Source organism: Lissotriton vulgaris, chromosome 10 (genome assembly GCF_964263255.1).
Source record: "Lissotriton vulgaris chromosome 10, aLisVul1.2, whole genome shotgun sequence".
NCBI classification, from domain to species: domain Eukaryota; kingdom Metazoa; phylum Chordata; class Amphibia; order Caudata; family Salamandridae; genus Lissotriton; species Lissotriton vulgaris.
The window spans coordinates 754,966,085-754,980,375 of NC_141698.1; the positions used below are offsets into that span (position 1 = coordinate 754,966,085).

Genomic DNA, 14,291 nt, shown 5'->3' on the forward strand with positions numbered 1-14,291 from the left:
CGAGAAGATGTCCCTAAGAAGAAAAGGAGGGCAACAGTCATTAGGGGAGCCCGACTTGACACGGGTCATGAGTTCTGAGAGAGTGTTATGACATATCTCTGGGAAGTGAGTCAAGGTGTGTGTTACTGGGTTTGTCGTCAGGAGATTCCGTATGGGCGTTGGGGGGAATACTGGCCTTAATATCCACAATTTTTTCTACAAAGAAATTGTTCCAAGAATTGCACAGCTCTTGAGTGGGGGCCTGACTAAGTAAAATTCTGTCATCGCTGCTAAGGTCATGCACAATTTAAAAAATTTCCCTCAATTTGTTGTGAGCAATAAGTATTCTCTCTGAGAAATGTGTAGCTTTGGCAGTGGAAATGGATGCTTTATAGTCCCTACGAGCTGTCAGGTACAGTAATCTATCTTCCTTGGAGTAACCGCACCTCCAATTCCTCTCCAGTTGTCGGAGTTTAAGTTTTTGGTCCTTTAGGTCGCTGGTGAACCAATTATGGGCATTACCAGGTCTAGCCCGAGAGTATTTAATAAGGGGGGCATGCTTATCACAGGCCACCAATAGCCAGTTCGCGATGTCTGTTTCCATGGAGTCAATATTAGAGTTAGAGTCGATAATGGGAAGGGTTGTGGCTAAGGAGTTAGTAAGTCCCTGAGAGTCAAGTGTTCTCCATTTGCGGGCCAGGCCTCCCGCCACTTTAGTAGGCTTAGCCCTGCCATTAACGGTCACTGTGAATTCAATTTGATGGTGGTCCGACCAAAGGCAAGGGGAAATTAATGGAGTTGACAGTGTGATATTGTGTGACCAGATTTGATCAAGGGTGTGGCCCTTGACGTGGGTAGGGACAGATACCAGCTGGGTCATATTTAGGCTTGCGAGCAATTCAGAAAGTTCAGCCGCGTGTGGCCCCCGCTAGCGTCATTGAACCAGTAATTGAAGTCCCGAATAAGTGGGACTCTAGCGTGGTTGGTGATAAGATTCGCCATCTGTTCGGTGAGGGAGAGGGGAAAGGAGGGCATGGACTGGGGGGGTGGTACATGAGTACCAGGGCCAGGGAGCCACAAGTAGTTTCCAGATTGATGACACTATTCTCAACCTCAGGTAAAACTAAAGAGGTCGTGGTAATGAACTTGTGGTTTTCATGTATGATTGCAGCAACCCCCCTGCCTGACTTCCCCGGAAGCCGGTTAACATTGAGAATGTAATAGTCTGAGGGGAGCTCCGCTAAAATATCCGGTGAGGAGTCATGGGTAAGCCAGGTCTCGGTGATTAGTAGTACATCCGGCTTTTCTGTTATTAACAACATAAATATATCTAATTGGTGCTTCACCATGGAGCGCGTGTTATGATACAGGACCTGAAGAGAGTTGTGAATAGTTAGGGGGGGAGGTGGGGTAACAATTGGATTAGTAGGGTGGCCCATTAGCTTCTGCATGATGCCGTAGGCTGAGATGCGATCAAGGGCATCAGATGCTAACGAAAATGGTGGGTGATCTAGTGCTTTGAGTGCCTTAGAGGTATATGTTGTGGTTTGACCAGAGCTCCTGGCCCCTGGGCCCGGAGGGGCGTGGACGGGCGCAGACGGGCTTGCCTTTGGCGTGCCTTCGGAGCGCCGCCAGCGCGCCGCCGGCACGCCCGCTGCGCTCCCGTCATATGGTCTGCATAAGAACCCTAGTCCCACCTCCAAGCTCCACCACGTTGCGCCCGATTGGCTGAGGCCTATGGGAGGGGAGTTAGGAGTATGTCCGGGACAACAGAGCGATTCCGCGATTCGGGTAAGTGGTGCAGTACTTTTAAAACAATTTTAAAACAATTAGCAATTCAATTTTAGTGCAAGCACAAGCTTTTCAATCAAACAGGCGCAGGCTAGCGAGTACAGCGCGGCAGGGCTAAACAGCTAGGAGCACGTAGGGTAATCCCTGGGGTTGGACCGAACATCGAGGTTAAGGGACGATTTGAAAGGGAGGGTCTAGTGCAATATAATAACATCTACTTTCCTCCTCTAAGAAAATCGGCAGCCTCGTTTAAGACAGGGTCAGGCAGTATTGACACCCAGTAATGCCCTGGCACACTTGACCATGTTATAGTACATTGAAGAGCATATATATATGTGCTCTCCCCCTACGTGTAGCAAGGATAGAAGTAGAAAAGATGACGGAACTATGGCAGTATAAGCAATAATATAGGATGAATTGAGAATACACTGTACTTTGACCTGTTAAATCACTAAGTAACAACAGACAATATAATAAATACTAACACGAGGAAAACATATAGACAGGTAAAGGAATATAATGATAAACGTTAGACCTTAAAGAGAAAGAAAACAGAGAAGATATAGAGGCAGTGGGCACGGGCCACTATTAAAACATACTCCTGTTTTTGTTTTGCCCCAATAGAACATATCCAGTTCTTACAAGGAGATCGCAAATCCTATGCCCGTTCATGGACAGTTTTATAAAATTTTAAGGTAAGATGGCTAAAGGGGTAATCTGGTACAATCTAAGTACAGTTCCCATTCTAAAAGAGGGTTGCTATAAGGTAAATACCCTGTCCTCTGCCCCCACAGATATTCAGCCTTTCTACTTAAAAGACCGGAACCACAGGAGAAACGAACCTAATGCAAAGAGTTCTTTCAAAAAAAGAAAGGTAAACAATTCAACCAGCTAAGGCCTACCATTAGAGCCAAAGGGTATTTTGTTAAAATTGGGGTACAGTCCCCATTCCAGAAGAGGGTAGTCATACGGTAAATATCCAGTTCTTTTTCCATATAGACACTCAACCCACCAACTTAAAAGATTGGAAACAACAGCAGAAGCGTACCCAATGTAAAGAGTCCCTTTTTATATAATAAAAAAAGAAAGGTAAACTATCCAACCAACTATGCTTTACCAGTAGAGTCCCAGCTAATGTAATCAGTATTTCTAATATATACCAATACCTTCTGATACCCTACTAGGACTCTGAGAAGTAATTCGGAAGAAATTTAAGGAACACCATAGATGTACTAATCTGGACCCTCCTCCAAATAGAAGGGGTAAGAATGTGTACTGAATGTTTGAAAGTGTTCTGTATGAGCTCCCCTCCTGCCCGTAATAATAATTTCCACACTGAAATGGAACGGAGGGCAGGTGTATGCCTATAGAGGCAAATGTAAATGAGAAGCCTAAAGTAAAGAGCCAATGGAGTATAAGACATATATCTCTGATAATCAACCTGATGGTTAACTCATATGTATCTGAACAATGGTATTATTAACATGGGAACATGCTAGATAAACCAATGAACAGAATGTTAGTAGAGAAAGCCTAATCCGAGAGAGGTTGACAATTTAAAATCATAACAAGTGACACCCCACTTTTCTCTCCACATATTTGCAGAGAGGGTGCAAGTTACCACTTACTCAAGCGAGAAACCCTGCTAAACGAAGTCCTGAAGAAGGTGCCACAATATCACTTGCCTAGCACCGAAACGCGTCGACGCAATTTCCATACACAGAGAATCCAATCAGGGCCCAGTAAACAACTGATGTACATGTATTGCTGTTACCGTTGTTTATATTGATGAAAAAATTGTAGGCCTTTGGATCCAGAGACTAAATAGTGGCAAAGAAATCAAGTAGCCACATTAAAAAATAGGGGTTGTTCTTTCACAGGTTATTGTTTACCGCTTTTATGTATGATTGTCTGAAATGTCCTATCTGTGTTTTCCTCTGTTTCTACATTTTTTATAAATTTAAATTGTACATTGTGATGAAATATTGTGATTAATTGCTTTTTATTGTTTGCTTTCAAAGATTTTCTTTGAAATTTTAATTGTGATATCTAAGCGCTTATGTTTTTCATGTGTATGGTTTTTATTAAAATTTAGATTGTAAACGATCCAATTTGGTTGTGGAAATTAATGTATATTCCCTATAGTGTGACAAACTAGCCTTCCCCATTCAGGTGTATATGTTTATCTAGAGTGGTATGAAAGAATAACGAGTGCTCCCCAGGGATTTCCTTTTGACTTATTGTCTTTGTACCCTGTTCCCTGGTGACAGTGGGGTACCCTCTATCGAGTTACATATGTTGTGGTTTGACCAGAGCTCCTGGCCCCTGGGCCCGGAGGGGCACGGACGGGCGCAGACGGGCTTGCCTTTGGCGTGCCTTCGGAGCGCCGCCAGCGCGCCGCCGGCACGCCCGCTGCGCTCCCGTCATATGGTCTGCATAAGAACCCTAGTCCCACCTCCAAGCTCCACCACGTTGCGCCCGATTGGCTGAGGCCTATGGGAGGGGAGTTAGGAGTGTGTCCGGGACAACAGTGCGATTCCGCGATTCGGGTAAGTCGTGCAGTACTTTTAAAACAATTTTAAAACAATTAGCAATTCAATTTTAGTGCAAGCACAAGCTTTTCAATCAAACAGGCGCAGGCTAGCGAGTACAGCGCGGCAAAAAACATACAATTGCCCGCTTCCCGCCAAGACTCCGGTTATGAATGCCCAGTCCCGCCTCCAAGCTCCACCCCGTTGTGGCCGATTGGCTGAGGCCTATGGGAGGGGAGTTAGGAGTGTGTGTCCGGGACAACAGTGCAATTCCGCGATTCGGGTAAGTGGTGCAGTACTTTAAAACAATTTTAAAACAATGAGCAATTTAATTTTAGTGCAAGCGCAAGCTTTTCAATCAAACAGGCGCAGGCTAGCGTGTACAGCGCGGCAACAAACACACAATTGCCCGCTTCCCGCCAAGACTCCGGTTATGAATGGCCAGTCCCGCCTCCAAGCTCCACCCCGTTGTGGCCGATTGGCTGAGGCCTATGGGAGGGGAGTTAGGAGTGTTTGTCCGGGACAACAGTGCAATTCCGCGATTCGGGTAAGTGGTGCAGTACTTTAAAACAATTTTAAAACAATGAGCAATTCAATTTTAGTGCAAGCGCAAGCTTTTCAATCAAACAGGCGCAGGCTAGCGTGTACAGCGCGGCAACAAACACACAATTGCCCGCTTCCCGCCAAGACTCCGGTTATGAATGGCCAGTCCCGCCTCCAAGCTCCACCCCGTCGCGGCCGATTGGTTGAGGCCTATGGGAGGGGAGTTAGGAGTGTGTGTCCGGGACAACAGTGCAATTCCGCGATTCGGGTAAGTGGTGCAGTACTTTAAAACAATTTTAAAACAATGAGCAATTCAATTTTAGTGCAAGCGCAAGCTTTTCAATCAAACAGGCGCAGGCTAGCGTGTACAGCGCGGCAACAAACACACAATTGCCCGCTTCCCGCCAAGACTCCGGTTATGAATGGCCAGTCCCGCCTCCAAGCTCCACCCTGTCGCGGCCGATTGACTGAGGCCTATGGGAGGGGAGTTAGGAGTGCATCCGGGACAACAGTGCGATTCGGCGATTCGGGTAAGTGGTGCAGTACTTTAAAACAATTTTAAAACAATGAGCAATTCAATTTTAGTGCAAGCGCGAGCTTTTCAATCAAACAGGCGCAGGCTAGCGAGTACAGCGCGGCAACAAACATACACAGGTCTGCTGAACGGGCACCATTTTTAAAACACAAGCTTGGCAAAGCAAAAATTTGTGGAGGATTTTTCCAAACAAAAAACAATAGACGCAACACATACAGAGAATTTTCCCAGTACATGGGGGCATTTTCCCTTTTGTGCCCCCCAGGTCTTCCATGACAGACGTAGGCATGGAAAATCAGTGACAGTTACCCTTCCCTATGTAGCGCATGATAACCAACACTGTGACCAGACTGGCCTTTGATGGATGGGCCTGCAGTTCGCATGTTTACACTGGGGGAGCCAACAGAGGGTTCACTGGTGTAAATTTGTTGCTTCACCTGACTTTAAATAGAGTGGGGGAACTGTGATTTGGGGGATCCGGAAGTACAACCAATTTACTGCAGTGCTGCCTCTTCTCTAAACTTGAAATGAGGCCCTAAATATGTAGTACAGGGTGAAGTTATGCCTTTATCCATGAAGTCAGGAAACTTAATTTACCAAAGTTGGGCAACATTTATTAACTTTACCCATTTTGCCCGGAGCAAAGCTTATCACCTTGTCTCTGATTCGCTGCATCTGGAAGTCCCACACAAGATGGATTTTGGGAGTTCTTCTAGTGTCACTGAAGGCTGCCCTTAGACCTCACTAGTAAATATTAGATGTGGCTCAGCAGCAACATACCACAGCTTTCCTGTTGAGGTTTCCATTCTATTGGCAGGGAATGGGCGATGCATGGGTGCCAAGCAGCATAGACCCACTCATGCCTTGAAGTGGGAACCTTTTAATTCTGCCATGAATGGATCCTGTTTCTGTTCTGCTTTTCTTTAAACGTTGTAAGCGGTGCTCTTAGCAATGCTGATGGCATTTCTAAAACAATCATTAGCAAAACCAATAGGTCTGTTATAAATGTACTAATGGATGCAAAAACAAGCATGTACAAAAGTAAGCAGACGCTGTGTGCCGTGTCACTGTGTAACCTACTGCATGACACCACACGCTTAGGGAATAATACCAGGAGCACAAATATGAGGCACTGAAAGCAAGAGGTTGTACAGCTATGATGCACCAATAGTCAGTGCACATTTGTGCATGTCTATGTTTAAGTGCATTAGCAGATTAAAGCCAAACCGATCAATTGCAGATGTATTTACTCCTGTGATCCCTTTACAGTTGTGGTTGCTGCTGTGGTCCATGCTATTGTGGCAGCTGTTGCAATGCTGTGTCCTTACTGTCCTGTCTGCTGTAGTTCTACCTCCTGCCCCAGCTATAGTATTGACTGATGTTGTCATTGGTAGTGTCATTGATGTGGTTTCAGCTCGGTTTACTGCAGTGCACCTGTTCCGGTGGCACTTGTGGTTGCTACTGTGTTCACTGCTGTTATTAGAGATGTGGTGAAGATGCTGCCACTTATGCAGCCTCTGGTGAGATTGTATAAGTGGCTATGATCAGGGCCTTACGGCTGTGGTCCATGCTGCTGTGGAGCATAATATTTCACTGCTTTTGTTGCTGCTATGGTGGCAGCTATGGTTGATGGTGTGGTCCTTTTTATATAATGGCAGCTGTGGTATGTGGTGTGCATGCAACTGGTGTTGCTACTCTGATAACTGCTGTTGTTGCTCTGGTGGAGGCTATTGTGGGAGCTTTTGTGGCTGCTTTGGTGCTAGTGGTTGTGGCAGTTGGCCCTATTTTTGAGTCAGGTGTTTTTGTTGTCCCTTCTGTGGTTACAACTATGGTAACCACTTTTATCACTTCCTTATTGGCAGCCTTTATTGCTGCTGTTGTCCCTACTACAGTGCCATCTGTGCTCACAGCTTTTGCAGAAACTGTAGCCACTGCTATCATGTGCATGCTGTGTTGTAAGATGATGTTGTACCTGCTGTGGTAGTAGCTTTTAAGAAAGCTTTGGTCACTTTGGTCACATGAACGTTTTTCTTACTGTTGTGATATTAGAGATTTGTGCTGTAGTCCCTACTGCTGTCTTTTCGTGGCAGCTGTGGTTGCACAGTTGTTACCCCACCTCTGTGTCGCATGCGGGCAGCCAAAGTCACTACTAAGATCCATACTGTGGGTTCAGCTTGTTTTCATGTGGGGTTTGTAACACATAGTGTAGCTTTGTTGCTTTTCTGGTAGTGGTTGTGGTCACAGAGGTTGTGGCTTGTATTACAGTTCCTCTTGTAACTGCTATGAACCCCACTGAGATTGATGTAAATTGTGTATGCTTCTATTGTTTATGTTGCTGTAGCTGATGCTGCTACCCCTGCTTTATTACAGCTTGTATCCTTGCCAGCCTTGATGCTATTGGCGGCGGGTTGAGGTTTGAAGTTTCCGTAGATGACTGAGATCTTGTCATGGAAGAAGTCCACCAGGGTGTCACATAGTTCTTGGGAGGGGGTGATTCCGCTCTCTGTGGCTGCAGGGTTGGAGAACTCCTTCACAATGGTTCTTCTTTGTTTCTTTCAGGATGAGGTGGTACTGGTTGAGTGCTGCCTTGAAGGTGGCATGATCTCCTGTCTCTTTGCTGGTGTGCCACTTCCTTTCTAGTTGCCGGCAGTTGCATTTGGAGGATTTCAGTTATGCAGTGAATCAGCTGGCTCTTCTGGTAGGTCCATTGGATTTGATTGGCTTGGCGGGGGCAATTGCGTTGGCGCATTTTTTGAGCCACTGGGAGAAACTCTTTGCAGCACGTTCTGGGTTGGATGATGTGTCTGGGAGGTGGGAGTTCAGAGCACTATTTCACTGGTCTTCTGATATCTTTTTCCAGTCTCTGAGTGTGGATCCTGGGGGACATGGTGCTAGTGGTGGTAGGTCCTGAAATGGTGAAGTAGACCCTGTAGTGGTCGGTCAAAGTGAGCTGTTTGATATGGCTGTACTTGACTATGTCACTAGACATGAAAATGGGGCCAAGGGTGTGTCCCACGATGTGGGTAGGGTCTGTGACAAGTTGCTTGAGGCCAATATTGCTCATGCTTTCCAGGATGTTAGTTGTCTTGGTGTCTCTGGGTTTGTCGAGGTGGAAGTTAAGATCCCCTAGGAAGATGTAGTGCTTGGAGTCAATGGCGATCAGGGTGCAGAGGTCAGGGATGGCATAACAGAAGCTAGCTCATGTGTGCTGGTGGTCTGTATGGGAGGGTGCCTTTGTTGGTGCTTTTTACATCAGCGTGGAGTTGGAAGTTGAAATGTTCTATTATTTGTGTTGTCATCTGGAGAGGTCATGCAGGGGGTGTTGTCCTTGTAGATGATAGCAATTCAACCTACGTGTTTGTTGAGTCGGTCCCCCTGTGTTACCTTGTAGATTTTGGGGGTTGCCAATGGTGCTTTCGGGTGCAGAGACAGGATATAGCTAGGTCTCTGTGACGAAAATGACATCCTGGGTGAGGCATGAGATCGTGTCCCAGATCTCCGCAGCGTGTTTGCCAAGCGATCGTGCATTGAGTAGAATCTGCTGGAGTTGTGCTGAGGCTGCCTCGGTCAGCATGATGAGAGCAGTTGAGTTTGCAGTGTCTATGGTGTTGTTGGTGGCTTTGGTGCTGCAGGTGAAGCTACGGTACGGCAGGAGAATGGTTGTTTGGTGGAGCATGGAGATGTGTGGCAGCAGTAGGTGCTGTCAATGTGTCCTGGTTCCAGGGCTCTGAGGTCTGCAGCGGTGTTGATGCATGGGGTAGAAGAGCCAAGGTTCGTGGGCTAGGCATTTGCCAGGCACGGACAAGCACAGACAGGCTTGCCTTTGGTGTGTCAGCGGCACGTCCCCAGCCCGGCTGCATTGCAACCTCCATAATTAGTCCCAGGTGGTGGGTGGGGCTCTGCTTGCGGCAGGAAGTGGAGGGTAAGAGCCAGGAAACACAAAACAGTGGAAAGGCGAGCATGTGGAGTAGCAGTGAAAACAGAAGGAAAAGCAACAGAAAGGCAGAGACAGGAGAAAATAAACAATATTAGGAAAAACAGCACTAACACAATATAAACCACAGTGTATAAAATTAAGGCTGGAGAGAAGTCCCAAGAGCGATGGAGAGTTGGCAGGGGACTTACTACTGGAGCCATACTGCAGCCTCCACAAGTAGGTCCTATTTTTTGGGTGGGGCTCTGCTAGCAACGAAAAGCAGGAGGGAAAGAGCAGGGAAACAAAAAACGTTGGGGAGTCGAACAGTTGGAGCGGCAGGGAAAACAGAAGGAGAAACAACAGAAAGGCAGATACAGTGTAAAATTTACAATAATAGTAAAAACAGCACCAAGACAATGTAAACCACAGTTTATAAAACAAAGGCTGAAGTACAGTCGCAGTAGTGACAGGGAGCTGGCAGGAGTAGGTCCATCTCCCCCCAATGGATGTTGTACTAAACAAAGAGATAAAATAACCTTGTTTGCACCTCGCTTTCCAGCTCCTTGACACCAAGGCCTTTTCAAATCCCACATCAGGTGAAACTAATCACTTTTATAGAACTTGATGCAGGTCTGCCTGTACTCATGAAGCCTTTCTCACTACAGGCAGATCATGGTTCACCTACCATTTGGTGCCTTCACCCCATTGAAAGGGAGCTAAAAAGTTGCAAAGGAGACAAAGTAATCAACAAATAACTACCTACTAAACTGAGACAAGTGTACACCATTCTTTGGAAGAACTGTGCATCATTTGGCTCTCGCATAGTCAGGTGGGGAGCAAAATGATGGGGCCATTCGCATTTTTGGGCTATAATATTCGGTTAACTGTGATAATAGGAAACTTGACAGAGTCTTAAAAGTCTTAAACGAGCAGGAAAATAGCATTAAAAAAATTAGGGCACGTTGACTAGGACATATTTTACATATCATAAGTCATTGTTGTTCTAATTAAATCAGTTCTGTCGCCTATGGACATCTTACGTCATGTTCTGTAAAGTTGTGAATGTCATACTCACAACCCTGCATACATTATATTAAACATTAGGCGCTTTGAGCTTCAACAAAAAAAAATGGTTTTAGCGGAAGTGACCAAAACCATTCAACAGTTCCTGCTGTTGCATTAGACCTACTTGGGGAATAGTGGGGCTGTAGATGCTCCGAAGTTATATACCTTGTCACCTGCTCCGAGACCTCCTACCTGGCTGCACAGTTTCCAATGACAGACACCACCACCACTAATACTCTTTTCCTACCCGGGTCCTGAGTCTCACATAGGCCACCTACGTCATACCCCGATTACCACCCTCCAACACATCTTACCACTGATATTGGGAGGTTGCAGTTAACATCCCACCAGTTCCACCTTGAGTATGCCCTACCCATGGGTAAGTCTGGAGCAAGAAAGTGTCACAAACAGGTTTGATATAGTTTTAACTACACCTCATGTAGTCCTGGAAAATCGGGAACTTTGGCAATTTTACGATGCCGAAAATTTCCCGGTTTTGCCCGATAACTAAGGCATACTAAAAATGTACCAGTCCCTAATATTAACATAAAAGAACAGAAGAATACATTGTTTTTCTAACTGACAATGGACGAATGAGAAGACAAACCTGTTGATAACGCTATTCTTAACATTGTCTATGTTGTTCTGGAATGAGAAAACAATTGTGTGACAAAGTAAGAATTCCAATACCCTACATTATTTATTGCAGCTATAGTAACCTTAATGCAAGTTTAATATCACTAAACAACCTCTTACCATTGGACTGCGATATGACTGCCTAAAGTCATTTCGGACAGAAAAATGTGCACAAGATCACGGTCAAATAAGTTAATTAAGACATCATTTAATGTAATCACGCTTCCTTTATGTGGGCGATAGAGGTGAATACTATGAGAATGCAAAGAAAGACTACTGTACCTTGGGAATTAGAAGCAGCCCGATGGTCACTGTTACAGTCAAATGTGTGTGCACAAAATACAACATCAACATCCAATCTGGCTGCAGGCTTGATGCAAGTATAAACCTGTAGGAAGAACAATAAATTAGTTTCCTTTTCGAGTGAATCAATAGTTGTGTACAATTCCATTTACGCCCTCTGGAATTGGAGGCCCTTGTTTGAAGGTCAATAGCCTCTGCTTCTAGCTATCCGAGGTTTATGGCTAAAGGCTAGGGAGAAAGAGGTGGGTGTGGGGGATTGTGAAGAGAGACAGAGAAAAAGAGAGAATGAGAACGGAGACAAAGAGAGCAAGTGGCTGGGCTTGTTAGAACATTTTTATCAGGTCTGCTTATGGTTCAATGTTTGGCCATGGGTCTGCGTGCACTTGACACACAAATTATTTTAAGTAAACGTGCCCTTAAATACTATACAAATATTAAATATTAGTTATTCAACCTAATGCAGTTGTGTAATAAAACACTTGCACTCAGAAACTGAGCTTAATCATCTCTTAACACAAAAATGTGATGTAGAAACAATATTGCAATTATAAACCCCAGCCTTTGAATTTTTGGCAAACAAATCATGACTAACAGACAGTAACAATGCTGCCACACATTATTACCATTAATTTGTGCTGGTTGTCCATCTGTATTTTGCCTGCAGAAATCATCAACAGACCTTAAGAACTTCAGACCCATCTCCCTCCTCCCCTTTCAGGCCAAGGTCATTGAGAAGGCTAGCAACGTCCAACTCTCTGAGTTCATCAAAGAGAAGCATGTCCTGGATAACTCCCAATCCAGCTTTCGAAGCAACCACAGAACCGAGACAGCACTCCTTGCCGCCACAGAAGACATCCGCTCCCTCCACCGACCAGGGCGAAACCGCAGCTCTCATTCTTCTTGACCTCTCGGACGCCTTCAACACCATCTCCCACCACACCATAATCACAAGACTCCAGGACGCCTGCATCCTAGACAAGGCTCTAGACTGGATCCACTCCTTCCTGCCGAACACAGCCACTCAGACTACCCCCGCTCCTACCTGAGCCCCACCCTCTTCAATGTCTCCAGGGCCCCCTTCACAGCCATCGTCAGAAGCCACAGGCTCAACATCGTCTCCAACACGACAACACCCAGCTGACCCTCTCTCTCACCAACAAACCCACAGCCGCCAGAATCAACTTTCACAGTGTAATGCAGGCCATTGCTACCTGGATGAAAGACAGCTGCCTCAAGCTCAACTCAGACAAGACGGAAGTACTCATCCTGGGACCAGCCCACTCAGCCTGGGACGACTCCTGGTGGCATGCCAAACTAGGAACTGCTCCCACCCCTACAGACTATGCAGGAAACCTCTGCATCATACTGGACTCATTGCTCATAATGAACTGCTAAATCAATGCAGTATCCTGATCCTGCTTCCACATGATCTGCCTGCTTCGAAAGACAGTCAAATGGCTCCCTATGGAATCCAGAAAGATGGTCACGCACACATTCATCACGAGCAGACTTGACTACGGCAATGCACTCCATGCAGGCTTCACCGAGAAACAGCACAGTAAACTACAGAATGTCCAAAACTCTAAAGCCAGACTGGTCCTCGACATCTCCCACTGCTGCTACATAACACAACACCTCAGACAACTCCACTGGTTCCTAATCAACAAGAGAATAACCTCCAAGCTCCTCACACTTGCCTACAAAGCTGATTGATTGATTGATTGATTGTGTGATGTAGGGCCAGATTTGAAGTTAGGTGGAAAAAGAACATCAACTGCTTTCTCCAGGAAGTGCTGTGTAACGAGGAGCGTCTGCTGCTGATGCCTTCCCATCAGGGGTACACTATGGTGTAATAAATGTTGTAGGTGATTCTCCCCTAGGCGTAGCACTTTCGTCACACATTAGAGTATTTTAAGCTATCAACCAACTCAAAATCAGGCCTATAATGTAGTCAAACGTCATGTGTTTAAATGCGATTTAATGGCAGAAATGTTTTTTTAATCACTTTCCACATATCTGTCAAAACTTATCTTTCATAAACAATCAGTATATAAGTTTTCCTTCATATTTTCAAAAGTCTGTCTCTGTGTCTGCTCATAATAATTCAGTTGTAATAAATAAACGGTTGATTGGACAGAAAAAATGGTGTATACATAGTATTGTACATAAGAACAGTTTTTTGTGTTCAAAATAATTTTATTGAAATTTTTCAAAATAGAAACAAGAAAGACAATACATAAAAATAGAACAGTTTTTAATTGAAGAGGGAAGCCTAAATAAACCCAATGCAGCAATCATTGTCAGACCAAAACATTGGTTTTATATTCTTAAATAACTGCATTTAGAAGGGCTGTGCAGAAGGAAAGAATATTTGTGTGATTCAATTTTTATAAAATCCTCAAATCAAAGGGCTGATTTTGCGGCCTGCAGTTCGTTTTTACAGACCTGCCAAGTGCCACACATCAGGCGTTACCCTACCCCATTTCAGTGTGGTGGTCCGCATCACCGCATGGAAATGTAAAAACATGCATTATAGCACATCATCAACTATCAAGCAAGAGCGCTGCTATAATGCACCATGACTATTTAGCTGCAGTGGCAGAGTGCGGTCCACGTTGCTCCCGGCAGGTCAAGGTGCAGGGCTGGGCCTGGCTCAAGACCTGCTCACATCTTGAGTACTCTGCTACAATGTATCAAGTGTAAAAACAGACACACACCCCACCCGACACATACGCATATGACATCACAGAGTCAGTGCCCAATGGCTTGACTACTCGTAACTAAGAGTGAGTGAATTCTCATAGACACACAGGGGCATATTATCAAGGGATTTATCTCTGCTTTTTTAGCATTAAAAGCCAAGAAAGCGGAGATAAAATTATCTCCCTATCAGCAACAGGGTGCTAACATGCAAATTCGCATGTTAGCACCCTTTTTCTCTACCCTTCCCCTTGCATCTCTAATGAGATGCAAAGGGGGCGTTCCCGAGAAA

General features: G+C 45.2%; 1 protein-coding gene across 1 annotated transcript in view; it reads right to left on the reverse strand.

The window, feature by feature from the left end:
- Positions 1–14,291, reverse strand: part of GPR158 (G protein-coupled receptor 158) — a 1,459,961-nt gene that overhangs the window by 55,590 nt on the left and 1,390,080 nt on the right. The window contains exon 9 of the mRNA XM_086939967.1: positions 11,279–11,384. Coding sequence (XP_086796093.1) covers positions 11,279–11,384 — 106 coding nt within the window. The remainder of the gene's footprint in view (positions 1–11,278; positions 11,385–14,291) is intronic.